The sequence below is a fragment of the Mesoplodon mirus genome, assembly GCF_964341445.2.
Source record: "Mesoplodon mirus genome assembly, chromosome: 3".
NCBI classification, from domain to species: domain Eukaryota; kingdom Metazoa; phylum Chordata; class Mammalia; order Artiodactyla; family Ziphiidae; genus Mesoplodon; species Mesoplodon mirus.
Window position 1 is genome coordinate 23806864 of NC_138978.1, and position 18850 is coordinate 23825713.

The following is an 18850-nucleotide window of genomic DNA, read 5'->3' on the forward strand; positions in this document are numbered from 1 at the left end:
ACCTGGTATATAATCAGCTCTCAAGCAGTAACTGCAGCATCAGGGAAGAATAAGTTAAGGACTAGGCTAAAGTTGTTTTGGGGAAATGACAGCATTCGCTGAGATACCCTGCCTTTTGCCTCCATGGTGCATGACAATCATTGGACACATACAAATGGACACCAGGTGAAAGACAGCTGGATGAGTTGTGACTCACAGGCCAGAGTAGAATCACAGTGAGGAACACTGAAAAGATCAGCAGCCAGGAGGGAAATTACAGTTCGGCTTGGCAAGTTCCACTGCAAGAGGACACCTGGTGAGTTACAGTCTCTGGACAGTGGGCTATAGCAGGCTCATCATTTCCTCCTCTTGCTTGTACTTTGTGGGGGATATGTCAGAAGGAAAAGATTTAGAGGCTGTCAGGGTGAGGGTCAGAGGTCAGCTGGGGTCAGGAAGTCTATTTCACTGAGGTCACTCTAGTCTCCTTTCAAAGTAATGAAGCCATTATTGGTGAAAGCAAGTGCCTGGCGTCTTGCTCTGTGAAGCAAGGCCCACATGGGGAGCAGGACTGAAAGAAGGAAGGGGACTCCCTTGGCTCATCCTCCTTCTGCCAATTCAACAGGCCTAAGAGGTGAGAGGTGCACAATCCTGCTTGATGTAGGAAGCCCTGGTCCTTGGAGAGGGATGAAGATGACAGCATGGGGTGAAAACAGATTGTTTCTCAGAGCAGTTAAGAATGGGGTCTCTCTCTCTCTCTCTCTTTCTCTCTCTCTCTCTCACACACACACACAAACACACACATCATATCACTTTAGAATGTCAGAAACGGAAGAAACATTTGTCTAAGAGCTAACCCAACTCCCTCATTTTACCCTTAAAGCATAAACCTAGGTGTCTTTCTTGAGATCACAGGACAAATTAACAGGCTGGAACTATATATATTATACATTTTACTTAATTATTTGTTTATTATCTGTCCCTCTCCTCTAGAATGTAAGCTCTATGAGGGCAGGAACTTCATCTGTTTTGTTTACTGATGTATCCCCAGTGTTGCAAACAGTGCCACCTGACTCATAATAGATGCTCAATAAATATTTGTTAGATGACTTAGTGAATGAACCAATGAATGAATGGAAACACTGCACACATCGTATTCCCTTCCTCATGAATCACAAAGCATGTTACCATACTAAAGGCTTTACAAAGTCCTGTATAAGAAACCTACTTAACATACCATTTTCCAAATGATTTCACTATAGAGACTTTTTTAAAATGATAAGATGTATTAATGATCCCATGGAACTAGTATCCTGAGGGACACATTGCGGAAAATACTTTTTTCAAATGCACACCATCACTCATATTAGCATATGGTCAAGGCTTTAATTCCAAGCAACCACCCTGGACCTCACCACAGGGTTCTCAAAACACTTCAGAAATGTGAGCTGGATGTGGATGATTGCCCAAAAGAGGACCTGTTTTGGCTCTTGTCAGCTCTTTGATTTAGAAAGTCAAGGAGTTTGGGGGAGGGTGATCAGTAGAAATGGCAGACTAGAGCTCTGGCCCAGGGAAGAGGAATCACAAGCTTGAGTCCTATTTACTAATTATATAGAACATATAGCCTCCCCTCACAGCCATTTTGTTTGCACATATCTTGTTCCTCATTGGTAAAATGCGGACTGTACCAGTCATGATAACAACATACTGGGACTGTGGAAAGAATGTGAGCTTTGGAGTCAAACATATGGGTTCAAATATGTCTCTGCCATGTATTAGCTGAGTTACATCCGCCAAGCTGTATTGATTCATTAGGCTTGTTTCCTCCCCTGTAAGGTAGAAACATTAATACCTATTACTTAGATTTATTGACAGGCTCGAATGAGACAAGAAAAGTGCTTGTATTCTTGATAAATAATAGCTGTTATTATTATCACCTATCAGAATATAAGCTCCACAAAGGTGGGATTTTTGTTTGCATTGTTTACTCCCAACACTTAAAACAATGCCTGCCATAGAGGAAGTGCTCAATAAATATATATATTTTTAATGTTGATGAGTTATTATTATTACTAAGACCTCTTTCAACTCTTCCTTTTATGGAGATATGAGCCTACACAAGAGAAACTTAGCAAAGTACTATAAAGGGGAGATGTTCTTTGTGTTGATACTAGACAACTTTGTCTTTTCTGAAGAGCTCCCTTTTCTTCCTTTTACCTAGATAATATTATTCCCAGAAACCAATACACAAGAAATTTGCCATACTTAGCTATATCATGTCTTGTCCCCCTAACTAGACTGTAACTTCTTGGATGGCAGGAAATGTTTCTTCTTTACTTTTGGGGGTACATTTTTGGTCATTACACTGCTTAGTGCATATTATGTACCTGATTCCTCCACCAAATGTGTGAGCTAGCACAGTGACTGGATCATAGTAGCTACCTAATAAGTTTTCACTGAGATGGGGACCCAAGAAAGGGAGAAAGTTTAGTCAGGAGCCTCCAACTCCCACATGGAAACAACCCAATGTGGATGAGGAATCAGTTATGTTGGGAGCCATGTGTCCCTTCCTAAATCATCCTCTGCCTCCACATGTGCAACTTTATAGAGTCCTGAGCCTTCCTGGGTTTGTATTGCTTAGACTTGAGAGAGGCAGCCTAGAAGAATAAGTATTATGACTGTTGTAACAACATTCATTATTTCAATCAAAACCTATTCAGTCTGGTATATATAGAATGCATATACAACAAGGTCCTACTGTATAGAACAGGGAACTATATTCAATAGCCTGTGATAAACCATAATGGAAAAGACTATGAAAAAGAATGTATGTATATGTATAACTGAGTCACTTTGCTGTACAGCAGTAGTTAACACAACATTGAAATTCAACTATACTTCAATAAAAAATAAATTTTAAAAAACCTATTCAGGAAACTCTTCTTGGGTGTCTTCTGTGGGCCAGCCACTGTGCTAAATACTGGTAAGGATGTGAGAGAAGATGCAGAAAGAAATAACACATGAATGGTCCAAATCCTCAGGGAGCAAATGGTCCAGCAAGTTCTAGATCACAGAAGCAGGTGCACAATAGCTATAATAATAGTAATAATTTTCATTGTTAAGAACTAACTATATGTCAGACACAATTTTAAAAGCTTTACCTAGATGATCTAACTTTATCCTCATAATAACTCTGAGAGTTAAATCCTCATTATCCCCATTGGGCAGAGGAGGAAACTGAGGCATAAAAAAGATAAAGAAGTTGCCCCAGGTGTCAGAGCTATAAATAGATATTCAAACATGGACAATCTGATTCCAACGTCTGTGTTCCCATGAAAAGTGCTAATAATTAGAGAAATAATTTGAAAAAAAAGATTAGTCTCTCTTCTAGTCTCATATTATTTGAATCAAAAATATTATTTCCTCTTTCCTCACTCTCTGGCTACTTTCATAGTTATACCCATTTTTCTGAAGGGGAGCTTGCGATACTTGCACTGCTCTCACAGAATCATGTACGTCTGGAAATGCCCTCTCTTTAGCGTTCAGAAAAGTCTGTTCCTTCGTCTCAAATGTGTCAGGGTCACTGGGGAGTTGAGAAGAACCAGGTTTTCTGGGAAGGACTTGGAGGTGAGAACTCAAGAAGGCATTCTCAAAGCTGGGAGCTGGGAGACGGGAGAGCGGGTCTCTATTCAGCACCGTGGACAGAGCTCCGGGCGCCTTCAGGACCCTGGACAGAGAAGCTGGTCGACCCTGCCGGGAACAAGTCTGACTTGAGAGCAGACCAAGGGAAAGCAGAGCGCTAAATTCCCTTATTCCCTCTTTTCTTCAGCGAGACCTCAGTCACCTGCTCCTGAATCTTAGGAACCGGGGTACAGAGAGAGAGTATATTTTAAGGGGGCTAGTAACGGGAGGAGACAAGACTTGGGTGAGGAGTATCATATATATAAAAAATGGCTTTGGCTGATGTACTCGCACAACTCTTGGAAGATCTAAATCAGGGTCCTCATATGGGAGTGTGGCATTGTTAGTGATATTTTTTAATGATTTGTATTTTTTTAGGCTGAGTAGCAAAGGGCCACTGTTGTCCTTTTTATCCCAAAGTCCTATCCCCCATCTCATACTGAAGTTTTAGTCTCTTGGAGAGCACTCCTGGCAGGAAAGAGAGAGAAATAATCTCTTCGCAGCCCCTTGCTCTCCTCCCCATCTTCCCGTTCCCTACCCCCACTCATCCCCGTTCTCTTTCTCAAGTATACACGTGCGCGCGCGTGCGCACACACCCACACACACGTGCGCGCGCGCGGGCGCAGGGTGAGAAACACGAGAGCTTCCTGCACACTTAGTGGAGACGACTGAATTCCGAGCGAGCGGATGCCCCCGAAAGCAGGCTCTGTCCCTTTAAATGGGTTGTAGCAGTGGGGGAGGGGAACTGGCCGGAGCTGGCATTGTCCAGTTTGAACTGAGCACCGGAAGTGAAGGGGCAGGGCCAGGGCCGTGCACTGAGCCCCGGGCCATTGTCCATCTCCGACCAGGGCACTAGCCACCCCCCTGGCCAACCCTCTTTATCTTCTAGAAGGGGAGGCTAACTCTTCAAATGAGGAGAGCCCCTACTCCAGTTCCCCTACCAACTTCACGATGGGGAAGAGAGCGCACTTCAGGATGGGGCTCAAACGAGGAGGGTTTGGGAGCCTGAGAGTGTCGGGATCCCAGCAACGGATAGGGATGGGATGGGAATGGGGGCAGGATGAGGGCAGCTGGTGGAGAGAGGAACACCCTTCAAGCCTCTTTGGGTCCCTCCTGTTCTCTCAGGGAACTCCACGTGGGGTCAGTTTTAGACACAGGAAACAAGGAAGGATTCTTTACACAGAATCAATTTAGGAGCGCTTTGAGAGATCCAGAAAAACTCAGTCGGAAACGGAGGGAGGCAGAGACATTCAGTTAGTCAGAGACAGACTTTGAGAGGCTGCACCTAGGTCAGGAGTGGAGATCAGCCCTGTTGGGTCTCCAACCTCCCCCCTGCTTCCCCATCCTAGGCTTCCTAGTGTCCTGAACTCCAGGTCTATCTAAGCACACGGGGGTGGGGGTGAGAGCGGGTCAGCGCTGAGCTGCCGGGTCAGCTCTGAGACCTGAAGGGGAAGGGAGGGGGAGGGGCGCTCAAGGGATGGGGGAGGGGGAGGGCTCATCCATTTCTCCCTTGACAGGTGGTTTGTGTCTCTGATTGGCCAGCGCTGCCAGGCTCACACCTCCCTCCCCCAACTCTCTGGAATGTATAATTATGTGCAAGGGGGGTGGGGGTGGTGTGTGAGTGTGTGTGGGAGCACTCACGTGGCTTTAAAACTATCCCCCCACACAAGGCCCCCCACCTGTATGCTGCTTTGGGGACCCCCACTGGGTCCTTAAAGTGCAGGATCCCAATTCCCGGGTACTCAAGACTTCTAGGGCTGACAGCCCCAATCTCCAGATGCGGGGGGGGGGGCGGGGGGTGTCAAACCTCAAGGTTCTGAGAAGGGACACCCCAGAGGTGTCAGAGACCGATGGGGCGGGGGTGGGGGGTGGGGGCTGGAGCTGGAGCCGGAGGGAAAGGGAGGGGAGAGGAGAGGGAGGGGAGGGGAGGGGGGCTGCCCGCGGGGGGTTGGGTCATTGTCTTTTAGAATTTGGGAGCCTTTGAAAAGCCGTGGGCCCTCCCACCGCTATTGTGCTGGGGAAGATGTAGCAGCCTCTTCTCCGAGCCACCCCTTTGCCTCCGGACTTCTCTGGGGCCAGCAGCCGGCCGACCTGGGGCCCGGGGCCGCGGGCTCAGCCGACTACCATGGGCTCTGTGTCAAACCAGCAGTTCGCAGGTTCGACCTCGGGACTTACTGGGGACAAGTAGGCTGCAGGGGCGCCCAGGAGCCACATAAAAGGGAGGTGGGGGAACTGTCCCCCAGGCTAGCCGAAGGACCCTAAGTCTGCGGCCTCCTGTTTCAGGGGGCGATCTCTGGAGCAAGGAACCCTGGTGTCCTAGTGGCGTGCAAGCTGAAGCTACGGGGGCGGGGGGCAGAGAAGAGGAGGGGCCTGTCTGGCCGTCTGTCCCCGGGCAACGTGTTGTGGGAAGATGAGCAAAACTTTCGGGGCACCACTGGCCTCAGTTTAAGCTTGGGGAGCGCGGGAGGCAGCCGGGACAGGTATTCTCTCGCCGGCAGCTTGGTCTGCAGCGCCCTGGGTGTCCACCCGCGGGCTGCACACTCGGGTCTCCTAGCCGGGTCTCTGGTGGGGTCCTCCAATTCCGTGGCCCCCCAGCTGAGCGCCCTCCCAATCTCCAGGTGGCGGCGCCAAGGCGCCGGAGGAGGCGCAGGAGGACGCGGCCCGGGCGGCCGAGGAGCCGCAGCTGCTGCACGGAGCCGGCATCTGTAAGTGGTTCAACGTGCGCATGGGATTCGGCTTCCTGTCCATGACTGCCCGCGCCGGGGTCGCACTCGACCCCCCGGTGGATGTCTTTGTGCACCAGGTGAGACCGATCCCGGTAACTTTGCCGCGGGAAGGGGATGTTGGCGCGCGGATCCAAGGGTGGGCGGACGGCCTCGGCTCTTGGGTTGAGGGAGATCAAGGGCCCTCATTGTGCGCTCCCATCTGTGCCTTGGCACCCCAGTTCTGAGTCCCCTTTAACTCCAGCGGGACGAGAGCTGGGGGCAGAGCCGAGTATCAGCACCCCTACCCCCCTCCGGGAACCCCTCTGGTTTACCACGTGTCTGTTACCTCTTTCCCCTGGGCAGGGGGCAGGGGGCAGGGGGCAGGGAGATGACCCCATGTGGCAGAACTAAGGTTGTATTGTGCTTGCCAGTGGGGGGAGGGCGAACAGGCCGGCCAGGGAAGCACATGCCCGGTCAGAGCAGAGCCCTGAGTGCCCGCGCCTTTCACTATGGTGTAAATGGAGCTCCCGGCCTGGAGAGAGGGAGGGAAACCACTTCGGGACCCTACGGCGTAAAGCTGAGAAGTCAGCGGGGTCTCCTCACCCAGGTGGTCACCCAAAACTCAAGCTCTGGGGCCTGGGTGGGTTTGGCAGATCCTTGAAGGATCTCTCTGGGGGCTTGAAAGTTCCTCAAGAACACAGTCTCAGGCACACGGTTCACTCTCTGGGCTTTTACTGTTCATTTCCTATCAGGAAAGAAAACCCAAGGAGCCCAGGCCTTAGATTACTGGGCCAGGCTCAGAGGGAGTTAGGTTGCAACCCCAAGTTCTCAGTTAAAGCAAGGCAGCACAGTGGGGGTGAAATTCAGTGTCGCAGGGCAGAGGGTGGAGGGAGGCTAGCCTCTGGACCTATTCTCCTCAGCTTGGCATTTATGGCCCCAGACAGCCATTGATTGCTGTCCTAACATTCCCAGCCTCAAACAAGGAACCAGAGACTTCAGGTTTCCCTCCTCCCTGGCCACCCCTTCCTGAATATCTTAGAAGCATTTCTGTGGTCCTGGGCACAAGCCACACATAACAACCACGTAAAGGAAGTTGTTGCTTGTGTTCCCTCCACCTTTGGAGGTTTGGGGCTGGACCTGAGAAGAAATTGCTAATCCCAGGCACGGTAGGTTGACACCCAGGCCGGGCATGGAGGGGTTACTTCTGAGAGGTTGGCTTTAGGAGCAGTGGGGGAGGGGAAAGGAGGATGTGGGGATTAAGGGTTGGAGCCTGAGGGATGGTATTCTGGAGGGGGAGGGGTGGAGATGCTGGGTGGAGTAGTTGGAGGCAGCAGGGAAGTCTCTGAGCATGGCCCTCAGCGAGGACACAGAATGGGGGGAACAGGGGAGATAGAGGATATGGGGAGACGGGGGCCCACCAGTTAACGTTGGGGTCACTGGGCTACTAGAACGTCTTTCCAGAAGGGTCGGCAGCAGAATGCTTGGCTACCCCCTTGCTTCAACCAGTTCCTCCACCCCCAACTTTACCCCCTCCCCATCAGACAACTAATTCTGGCTGGTGGCTTTGCCCCCTTCCCTGTCTCATTTACATATGTGAATGATAACCCACAGGAAGTAATTGTGGGAGAAAGAAGGGAATTGGCCTCTTTAGATCTATTAAATCACTTTATTACAGGAACCAGCTTTGAATGGCCCTCCTCAGCGGGGTGGCCAGCTCCCCCACTCTTCCATTTATCTGATCACAAAGAGATTAAAATCTCTCCTGGTCTGGAGATGACTGGACAGCTTCCCCAACTTTGGAAGGCTTGGAATAAAAGAGTCAAACCCAACGTTTTCTTGCCTCCCTTCCAAAGGCTGTTGAATAGGGAAGGACTGAGGGGAATGTATCCCCTCTGAGGTTCTTTGGTGATATCCAACTCCCAAGGAAGGTTTTCCTGAGCAAATGGATCTGTGCCTCAGCCCACTTACCCTTAGGATCGAAAGCAGTTGGGAAATATTGGAGGGCATAAAGGAAAGCAGGGACCTTCTGGTTTGGGGAGTGGAGCCCATACCACGTTATTTCAGATGGGTTTGCTGGGAGATAACTGGACTTTAGGGTCTTGGAATGTCCAGGGACATTCCACAGTTGAATAAGTTATCAGGAGGAGTTGAGCTGGGATAAGGAATCAAGAATTTGTCTCCCTAACACCCCCTACTAACAGTCACAGAGGACAATGGTGGAAGTTCCCTGAGCCTTACCTGGTAGCTCTGTCTTTCGATTGTGCACTGCTGGGGCTTAGGTTGATCCTCAAACCCGACCATAGCAGTCAGACTAGTGATTCCGGTCCTGCACTTGAGAAATTTGAAATCTCTCCCTGGGGATCTAATATAGAGGAATTAGGTAGATGCAGGACAATCCTTAAAAATCCTCCTGCGGGAGGGGCGTGTTTCCGAAGAGGAGAGAGAGTAAGACATTTCTCTTTAACAAGAAACCCTCTCCTTTGGCTGCTGGTGGTGGGTACCCTAGAATTGCAGGGTGGGTGGTGAGCAGGATAATTGTCCTAAGATAACATCTGCTAAGGGAGGGGGTCAGGGAGCCCCTTTCCTAAGGAAAGAGGAAGGGGGAGCAATTAAACATTTTCTTTTCCCTTCCAAGGTTGGGCCTATTTGGTTCCCAACACACTGTTCACTATTTTTACACTCCCTGTCAAACACGCAGTGCCCCACAGGGGTGGATGAGTGGGAAAGAAAACCTACCTTTAGCTTTTTTAAAAAATGAGTAAATAAAACCCATAAAGCAAAGAGACTTCTGTACCAACCCTTTTACTCAACCACAGGTCTTATGCTAGAACTCTCTTCCTGTCCCTGAATTTGGGGGAATTTAAGAATCATAATAATGGCAGGTGGCCAGCCCTTAAATCAAGGTTTCTCAACCTCAGCACTATTGACGTGTTTTGAGCAGGATAATGTCTCATTCTGGGCATCCCTCAGTTGCGACAACCAAAAATGTCTCCAGACATTGCCAAATGCCCCCTGGGAGGCAAACTCACCCCCAGTTGAAAAACAGTTATACATCGCAAGGTGGAACAAGAAAGAGCTAACTACCGTCTCCTGGTTTCCTGAGGTTCACCAAGGATTCTCAATTCTCTATGGCCATTTTAAGAGTTTTGGCTTACCTCCTGTTTTCCTGTGGCTCAACTCCCAAACCCCTTAGATTTGTAGAAATTTGAAAATGAGGAAAAGGTCCCCTGCTTTCTCCCACAGCTCTTTGGAACCCAAGTCTGTTTAAAATGGCTTTCTGGCTAAAATGCTGTATTACAAGGCTTGGAGGCAAAAGAAGAGCCCAAATTTGACCGAGGGACCAAGTTTGGGTTAGGAGAAGAAATTTCCAATACCGAGAAATTGCTGAAGCCACGTGGCCTGCTTTTTCTGAAAAGGATGAGTCCGGGGGGTAGTGAGAGCAACCTCAGGCCCATCTAGAGTAGGGCTCTTGGGTATGGGGGCAGGGAGAATGTAAAGGGATCTTTCCCACCTGGTTTATAACCTTACTAGTGCCTCTGATTACCCACCTTATGTTTCATTTTTTGATGTACTTGTCTTAACCCCTCCTCTAACCGGTAAACTCTATGAAGAGAGAGACTAGCAGTCTGGTTAATTTTCTAGTAAGCACTTGGGCTGAAGAAACGAATATGGGTCCCCTGAGGAATCAGGAGTACACTAACAGTTGGGGGTCCTTGTCAGCAGAAGTCTTCCTCCAGTCACAAAAGGCTGGAGGTAGGGAGGGAATGTTAACTGATAGTTGCTCTCTCTTTCTGGACTAGGGCCTGAATAGGGCCTGGCACTCGGTAGAAACACCATGAAAGCTTGTAGAGAGAATGTCAATGGATCGCAGTTGAGCTCCAGACAGGATATTGGAGGCAGGGGTTTGATGGGTCATTCATTAGTTATTTCATTTCCATCTTAATAGGAAACTATTTTTTAAATGAGTGGATTTTTTCAGGAAGTTGGCAGAGAAGCACATGAGTTGGTTTGAGCATTATGGGATCTTCTTGGGTCCTTCTCTTTCTGAAGAGACATGCTTTCTAGACAGCGTCCCAAGTAAAGGCTGTGCCACCATCATGAGCAAAGCTTGTGGTTGGTGACACCACAAGCTTGCCATACAAGTGGTTTTCAGTGATTTTCTCCAGGGCAAGGTTGTTTCTGGAACATTCCTAATCAAACTACCTATTGGAATTTGCTGGTGCTTTTTTTTTTTTTTTGAGAAACAGCCCTAGGCAAATCACCCCTCCTTTCTTCCTGCAGGCAAGAATAGCAGTTACTATCAGTGTTAAATCTGGGAGGTCAAAGAAGGTGGGGGGGAGGAGGAGAAAACTTTCAAGAATAGTACACACTTAGTACAGAGGCAGCTTGGAGTTACTTAATTCAGACTGGAAAGGAGAGTAAATGGCTTTTGTCAACAGAGCAGAGCAACAGCTGGGTTACTGGTTTAAAACTCCTGGACCCTTTCTTCACTCCATGGGTAGGTGGTGGGGGGGTGGGGACCTACCCTGGCTTGGGTCCTCATCAGAGTTCAGTCTCCTTGCGACTGCATTTTCCTAAGGACCAAGGAGAAGACGCCCACCCTAAGGAGCTGGGAACATCAATCTAGGTGAACACTTGTGTGCAGAGTTGAGAACCGCGCGGTTCCTTCCTCTCTTCTCCCGTCTCCCCCTGGCTGCCTTTGTGCAGCCTGGCTGATGAGCAGCGCCATCTGGTGGAGAGCTCCAGGCTGGAGCCGGTGGTCCTGGCGGTGTGTCTGAGCAGAGGTGATGTGTGTGGGGTTGTATGCTCGCAGCCTTTGGTTCTGGACGGATCTCTTTTCCCCACCCTCCCTGACACACACATCATCAAAATAAACTGCTTCTGGGCTTCCCTGGTGGCGCAGTGGTTGAGAGTCCGCCTGCCGATGCAGGGGACACGGGTTCGTGCCCCGGTCCGGGAAGATCCCACATACCGTGGAGCGGCTGGGCCCGTGAGCCATGGCCGCTGAGCCTGTGCTCCGCAGCGGGAGAGGCCACAACAGTGAGAGGCCCGCGTACCGCAAAAAATATATATATATAAATAAATAAAATAAATAAATTGCTTCTAATAGAACCCATTGGTTTCCTAGCTCCTACCAAACCCTACCTTCAGGAATGACGCTTGGGTTGAACTGCGAGGACGCCTTGGGACCAAGTCATTAAAGTTACTTTCACCTGCTGCTTTTTACTTTTTCATTGTGGCTGTTAGAAAGTTTTTAAACGGCTGTGCGTCTTGCATTATATTGCATAGTGCTGGATATAGGGTCAGGCTAGTTGCAGTCTGCTCGGGGCTCTCACACTATAAATTTGGGCAAGGTGCTTCACCCCTCTGCCTCTGTGACCTCACCTGTAAGGGGGCATGATAAGGTCTACGTCACAGGCTTGGTGTGAGGGTCACATGTGTTACAACATGTAAAGTGCTTAAAACACTGCTTAGCCTATAGTAAGTATTAGTAATAAAATTAAATATTAGTCATTTTAGATAGTAGAGAACTTAGTTTCTTCTACAAATGTTTGTGCACTGCTAGGCACCTAGAACTGAGGGTATAAACATGCACTAGGTAGTCTTGAGCTGGAATGGCCCTGGGTATTGCAGAAAAGCCAGAAACCCAAGCTTTGATCAAGTCTGATCCCCTGCTTTTACAGATGATTATAGAAACCAGAACTTATTTATCCAAATTTCATAGAGCAAGTTGAGGGAAACTCGGGTTCCTGTGAGCTTTTTACTCCACGTGCCCTGAGTGACCCCTAAGGTCCCTTCTATCCCTAAGTTATAAAGGCCTAATACTTGATGTGGGGGAAGCTTAGAGTAGGCAGTGGTGAGGTATTAGGGGAGCAGGACTAAGTACTGTAACTGGCCCAAGTCCTTCCCTGCCATCCAAAAAAAGAGAAATGCCTCCTGTAACTGTTTTCTGTCTGATTAAATGCCGTCTTCCCCTCTCCCAACTATAGACTGCCCACCCTCCTACCTCAAACAAATTGGGAAAGGAAGATGGGAGGCCTGCCTCCCTCCCACCTTTAATATAATTTATCTGAATAAATAACCCTAATTAGGTCCCTGAGTAAAAGGTTTGACTGAAAGCCCTGGAAAGGTGGGAGGGCAGGTCAGAAGGAAAGATGGCTGTTGGCGGCGGTGACTTTGGCAGACCAGCAAGCTTGACTGGGGAAGAAAGGTGTCTCTGTATCCGTTTCTCTCACCGTGACCATAACCCCTATGTGAAGAGGAAGGAAGGAACTGATGAATGCGGTGAATGTGGGGTGGGGGGGAGTCAGGGGGGAATCTGCAGCCTCTGGAACTCCAGGAATCTGACCACCAGAACCAGCCAGTGTCAACTCTTTGTTTCCCCGGAGCTGGGCTCTATTGGGGGAGCTCAAGCCTTGCCCCTCCCCCCCAGGTCTTTTCTTTTTGGAGGGGATGGAGAGAGGGGCGGGGCCCGGGCCCCGCTTTGTGTGTGGCTGGGGGTGGGGTGGGGTGATAGCAAGAATTTCAGGCTCCTTTCGGATGCAGGCCGTGAGGCAGGCTCCGTGGGGCTGCACGCCGATTACCTACCTGATAAGAGAGGAATTCAAACTATGTGTTTTAGAAAGGGGCGGGGTAGGCCCCCACCCCCATCCCCGGGAGCCACCCCTGGAGACCACCAGTCTAAATCTTGACCGGTTATGGTGAGGTGCCTGCAGGGTTGGGGTTTTTTTGTTTTTGTTTTTGTTTTTTTTTTCACCCTTTTAAAGTCTTAAGCAGACCTCAAATCCTCCAGTGATGGAGTGGGTGAGCTGAGAGGGGTGGTCAATTTCATATGTCCCCATTTGTACTATCCTCTGGTTCTCATAGTAAGCCTAGGAGGTGCGGATGGAGGAGAGTGCTGACCTCAGTAAACTGGAGCTCAGAGAGGAGATGTTTTTCTGAGTTTCCACTGCCAGTTAGTGATAAAAACTAGAGTTAAAATTCCCAGTCTCTTAACACTTCTTTCTCACTGTTACCCCGCCCTCATCCAGTCTGAAGAGGTTGATAATTGCCATTCAGGATTTATGTGTGGCAGGCTATGTGTTGACTACTTTTCATGCATAAACCCTCACAGCACCACCATAAAATTATTATTTACTCCATTTTGTAGGGTAGCACAGAAAGCAGGGACAGGCTGTCAGACTCTAAACCCTGGCTCTTAGTCACTTATCTATCTGCTGAATCACAGCGAGGACTGGGAGTGTTCCAGCCTAAGAGCCCACTAGGCAAATGGGAAAAGCTGGGTTTGCCTGGGTCAAGAATGCTCTTGGTCTGGCTCCTCCAGCACCTGACTCACTGCCTTTTCCCAGCTCAATAAGAGACAAGTCAGATTTAACATCAAATTCAGTGTGGTTGTTATACAACAGGGAGGGGGAAAGAGATTTCACCTTTCTGAAATGTTTTTATTTTCTGCTTTAATGCTCCACATCAAGATTGGTGGGGGGAGTCATCACAATTCTGGCTGTTCCTGTGGGAATAAGAAGAAAGGATCCCCAAACTTTGGAATATTTCATTGATATTTATTGAGCACATATTCTTGATGTTTCCCTACCCGCGTAATCTTCATTAAAATCTTAGGTAGGGACTTCCCTGGTGGTGCAGTGGATGGGACTCCGCACTCCCAGCGCAGTGGGACCAGCTTCGATCCCTGGTCTCAGAACTAGATCCCATATGCATGCTGCAACTGAGAGTTCGCATGCCACAGCTAAGGAAACCTGGAACCGCAGCTAAGGGGGCCCGCCTGCTGCGACTGGAGAGCCCACGCGGTGCTGCAACAGGGAAGCTGGCGGGCCACAACTGAGGAGCCCGCCTGCCACAACTAGGACCCAGTGCAACCAAAACAAAAAACAAAAAAAAACAAAAAAACACCCTAAGGTAGGTTTTTATCCTGTTCTCTGAGGCCCAGAGGTGAGTGACTGACCAAGGTCACACATGATGCTGGAAATTGGTAGAAACAGCATTTCATGAACCAGGTTGTGTCTGGCACCTGAGCCTATGCTCTTAACCAATGACCTCAATGGAAGTTTTGTCTTAAGCAGTACCATCTAAATTAAAACAAAAATGTAAATGACTGAGGAATTGGGGATCGCATCTGGCAAAAGAGCATGTTTCACCTAAGTCCCAGTTTGAAATATTCACCCTGCCCCGTCACTACCACCAGCAGCATAACATGCCTCAAGCCAGGACTGGGTGCATGATGATCCCTTTTGCTTCTGAACCGCATTTTCAATGAGGACTGCACCTTGTTGACATATATGACGTGCTCTTTGGATGTTTTGGAAGCTATCTATAATGAAGCCTGTTCTGGGCAGGGTCTGGGAGAGGCTGTCGCTCCACTAATGTGTTGTTGACGCAGTAAGTGGCAAGGTGAAATGGGCTGTGAGCTTCAAATCAGAAACCCTGGGTTCTTCTGACCCTGGTTTTGCCACTCAACTAGCTGTGTGAATAACTCCCTTTTTTTGGGTTCAAACATGCAGTGTTTTTTTTTTTTTTTTTTTTTTTTTTTTCTTTTTGCGGTATGCGGGCCTCTCACTGTTGTGGCCTCTCCCGTTGAGGAGCACAGGCTCCGGACGCGCAGGCCCAGCGGCCATGGCTCACGGGCCCAGCCGCTCCGCGGCATATGGGATCCTCCCAGACCGGGGCACGAACCCGCATCCCCTGCATCGGCAGGCGGACTCTCAACCACTCATGCAGTGTTTTAGTGAGATCATTCCACACATTATTCGAAGTCCTTTCCTTTAACAATTTGCTCATCTTCCCAAGTTAAATAATTAAAACCTACCTCCTTGTTCATTCATCCAAAATGTTCTAGGCATTATTTAGGTGTCAAAATGCAGCAGTGAACAAAACAGGGACTTTACAACTTTACGTTCTTTTTAATGGCTTCATGGTATTTTTGTTTTCTGTTGTTTTTTTGAACAAGTGAGATACTGAACATAGGTGTCATGCTAAATCCTCCTGCAAATTACCTGCTTATATTCTGTTCTGTGATTCTTTTTTCTTAGTGACTTATAGTAGCTTTTTGTAGTTTTATCAGTTTAGTTATCTGTCTTGATTTTTAAAAAAACTGTCTCAAAGTTTTTTCCTCTTAACACTGAGATATTTAATTCTTCCGAAATATGTTTTTAATACATATGATGCAAAGTGTAGATTTCTGGCTTCATTTTCAAATGGATAACTGTTTTCTCAATAGTATTTATGGAATTGTTTTCCTCACCTGTTGATTTCTCCACTTAATCTTGGATCTCCCAGTAGACTTTCCCTTCTAATACACTAATCTGTCTGCTTGGGTCATACTGTCTTTTCCCTTCAACTTTCAGAAACATTGTTTTGATATAATTTCAAACTTGGGAAAAGGTTGCAAGAATAGTACTAAAAACTCCCATATAACCTTTGCCCAGATTTATCAGTCCTTAATATTTTGTCCCGTTTGCTTTATTATTCTTTTTCTTTGTACAGATAGACAGATATCAAGCATCTTTAAATATTTCAGTGTGTTTTTTCTAAAATAGGGCCATTCCCTTAACCTACTCTCAGTACAGCGATCAAAATTAGGGAACTTAACATTGAAACATTTATCTACATTCCATATGCAAATTTTGTCAGTTCTAATTTTTTCTTTTTTTTTGTCTAATATTTTTTCCTGTTCTAAGATCCAATCCAGAGTCACGTGTTGCATTCAGTTTCTTTACTTCTCTGGGGTTTGTCTTTCGTGACTGACATTTTTTAAGTGTATAGGCCTGTTACTTTATTTGTTTTTTATTTTTATTTATGTTTATTTATTTATTTATATTTAATTTTGGCTGCATTTGGGTCTTCACTGCTGCACACGGGCTTTCTCTAGCTGCAGCGAGCAGGGCTACTCTTCCTTGTGATGCTCGGGCTTCTCACTGCGGTGGCTTCTCATGTTGTGGAGCATGGGTTCTATGCAAGCGGGCTCAATAGTTGTGACTCACCGGCTCTAGAGCACAGGCTCAGTAGTTGTGGCGCACAGGCTTAGTTGCTCTGCGGCATGTGGGATCTTACCGGACCAGGGCTCGAACCCACGTCCCCTGCATTGGCAGGCAGATTCTTAACCACTTCGCCACCAGGGAAGCCCCAGGCCTGTTACTTTATATTTTACAATTTTACATTGGTTGATTTCTTATAAATGCTATGTTTAAGAATTTTTCTTCTGTTTTATTTTTCTTAGAACTTTGAGAATAGCTGCAAAAAATGCTATGGCATCTGTTTTCCTAATGATTGTTCCTAATGTGATGTAGATATTTTGTTCTTAATCGTGATGACTCTTTGAGTCACAGTTTCTTTACCGATAAAATGGAAGTGTTCTTCCAACCTTAGAGGAACATGTGCATGCAGGGTTTTTTGGTTTTGGTGTCATCATGGAGACTAACATTAAAATCTACCATGCTTCCCTCCCCCAGAGTAAGCTGCACATGGAGGGCTTCCGGAGCCTGAAGGAGGGTGAGGCCGTAGAGTTCACCTTTAAGAAGTCTGCCAAGGGCCTGGAATCTATCCGAGTCACCGGCCCTGGTGGGGTGTTCTGTATTGGGAGTGAGAGGCGGCCCAAAGGGAAGAACATGCAGAAACGCAGATCAAAGGGAGACAGGTATGGATTGCAAGGCATCTTGTGTGGGTTGGGAGGGACATGCGGAGGATGAGGAAAACTCTCCTAATTTTGCCCCTTTCTTGGACCAGATTGCCAAAGGTAAAAGGAAGCCTGCGGCCCCTGGATGTGGGAGGTGAAGAGAGGGCAGTGTGTGAGGAGGGTACTTCATGACCTAGCTCTTCTACTTGACAAGTAATTATGTTCTGTTAGCACTAGCCTCGATTGCTAAACGGGGATCACGATACTAACCTCACATGATTATTTTAGAACTAAAAGAGACCATGGATGTGAAAGTGGATGTGGTCAGTACAAGATGGTGTATCTGTACCTGTTGCTTCTTCACGTCTCCAAATGGCTGGTTTCTTCCATCTTAGTTCTGTGCTCAAACAGATCACATAGTCTGGCTCCTTTAATTTCTTCTATATTTTTAATGAATGACAGGTACTCTTTTTAAGGGTATGGTAGTTCCCAATTGGGGTACAGGATTTCTGTTCTTGGTATTTTCAAGTTGACACGAATCTGAAGATATCATCTAGACAATTACGTATCTGGAAAGGACTCAGAGTCATCTAGTCATGTTCCTCCTTTTGTAAGTGGGGAAATTGGTCTCTAGGAAGGCAAGTGGGTATAGTAACAACTTGAACCAGAGCCCAGGTGTCCTCTCTCAGAGGAAGGCTTGTGGTCTCTTCTCACTCCTTTCTCTCAACTTTACCATCTTGCTTGGTGCTAGGTGCTACAACTGTGGAGGTCTAGACCATCATGCCAAGGAATGCAAACTGCCACCCCAGCCCAAGAAGTGCCACTTCTGCCAGAGCATCAACCATATGGTAGCCTCGTGTCCACTGAAGGCCCAGCAAGCTCCCAGCTCACAGGGAAAGCCAGCCTACTTTCGGGAGGAGGAAGAAGAGATCCATAGCCCTGCCATGCTCCCAGAGGCCCAGAATTGAGCCACAGTGGGTGGGGGCTAATCCGTTTGTGATCAGAAAGTTTTGAGGAAGAGGCATCAATCGGCAGAGTGGAGAAAGTGGGGACAGGGTGGGTAGGGGGCAGATGGCACTGCCATATATCTCAGGCCGGGAGCCAAAGCGTCACCCCCTCTTCCCTCTTGGTGGGGGGAAGGGGTGAGGCAAAGAAACTCCAATCATGCTCTATCCAAATGCACATGAGGGCTTTGGGGGGTAACCCTTCCTGCATGCTTTATCTGAGTCTCCACCCCCAGAGTCTCCAGCTTTTGAAAGTGGCCTGCATAGGGAAGTTGTTTTACTCTTCAAGAAGGATATGGAATAATATTTCCCGTGCCAGAGTGAAAAGATTAAGCATGAGACCAGATTGATGGACCCAAACCCACAAGCCACTGCATTCTGTGGGAGGAAATATCTCAGGGGTAAGGCAGGGTTTTCCACATCTTGTCTGCTCACAACCTCCTCCTGGGAGAGAGTGCTGAGAGAACTGTCCCAAGCAGTGGGCTGTGATGATAGGCAAAAGGGGGGCTGAGGGAACAGCTGCAGACCTGCCGCTTCTAAGCTCACTCCCACCCCATTCCGGGCCAATACAATTTTATTTATTTGCTCCCTTGGATGACTGAACCTTGGGTCCCACTTTCTCCAGGATGCCAACTGCACTAGCTGTGTGCGAATGACGTATCTTGTGCATTTTAACTTTTTTTTTTCATAATATAAATATTCTGGTTTTGTATTTTTGTGTATTTTAATCTAAGGCCCTCATTCCTGCACTGTGTTCTCAGGTACGTGAGCAATCTCAGGGATAAGTCGGCAGCAGCTCCGGGTCTGCACAGCAGGAATACTTTTTGTTGCTCTATCACCAGAGAGGACAACTATTT

General features: G+C 47.9%; 1 protein-coding gene across 1 annotated transcript; it reads left to right on the top strand.

The window, feature by feature from the left end:
- Nucleotides 1–5782: 5782 nt before the first annotated feature.
- On the top strand, nucleotides 5783–18022 carry LIN28A (lin-28 homolog A; the record flags this gene model as incomplete). Its single annotated transcript, XM_082616291.1, has 4 exons — nucleotides 5783–5813; nucleotides 6276–6460; nucleotides 16826–17010; nucleotides 17741–18022. 4 exons carry the CDS (start codon nucleotides 5783–5785, stop codon nucleotides 17955–17957), a joined length of 618 nt encoding a protein of 205 aa, XP_082472417.1. The 3' UTR covers nucleotides 17958–18022.
- Nucleotides 18023–18850: the final 828 nt, after the last annotated feature.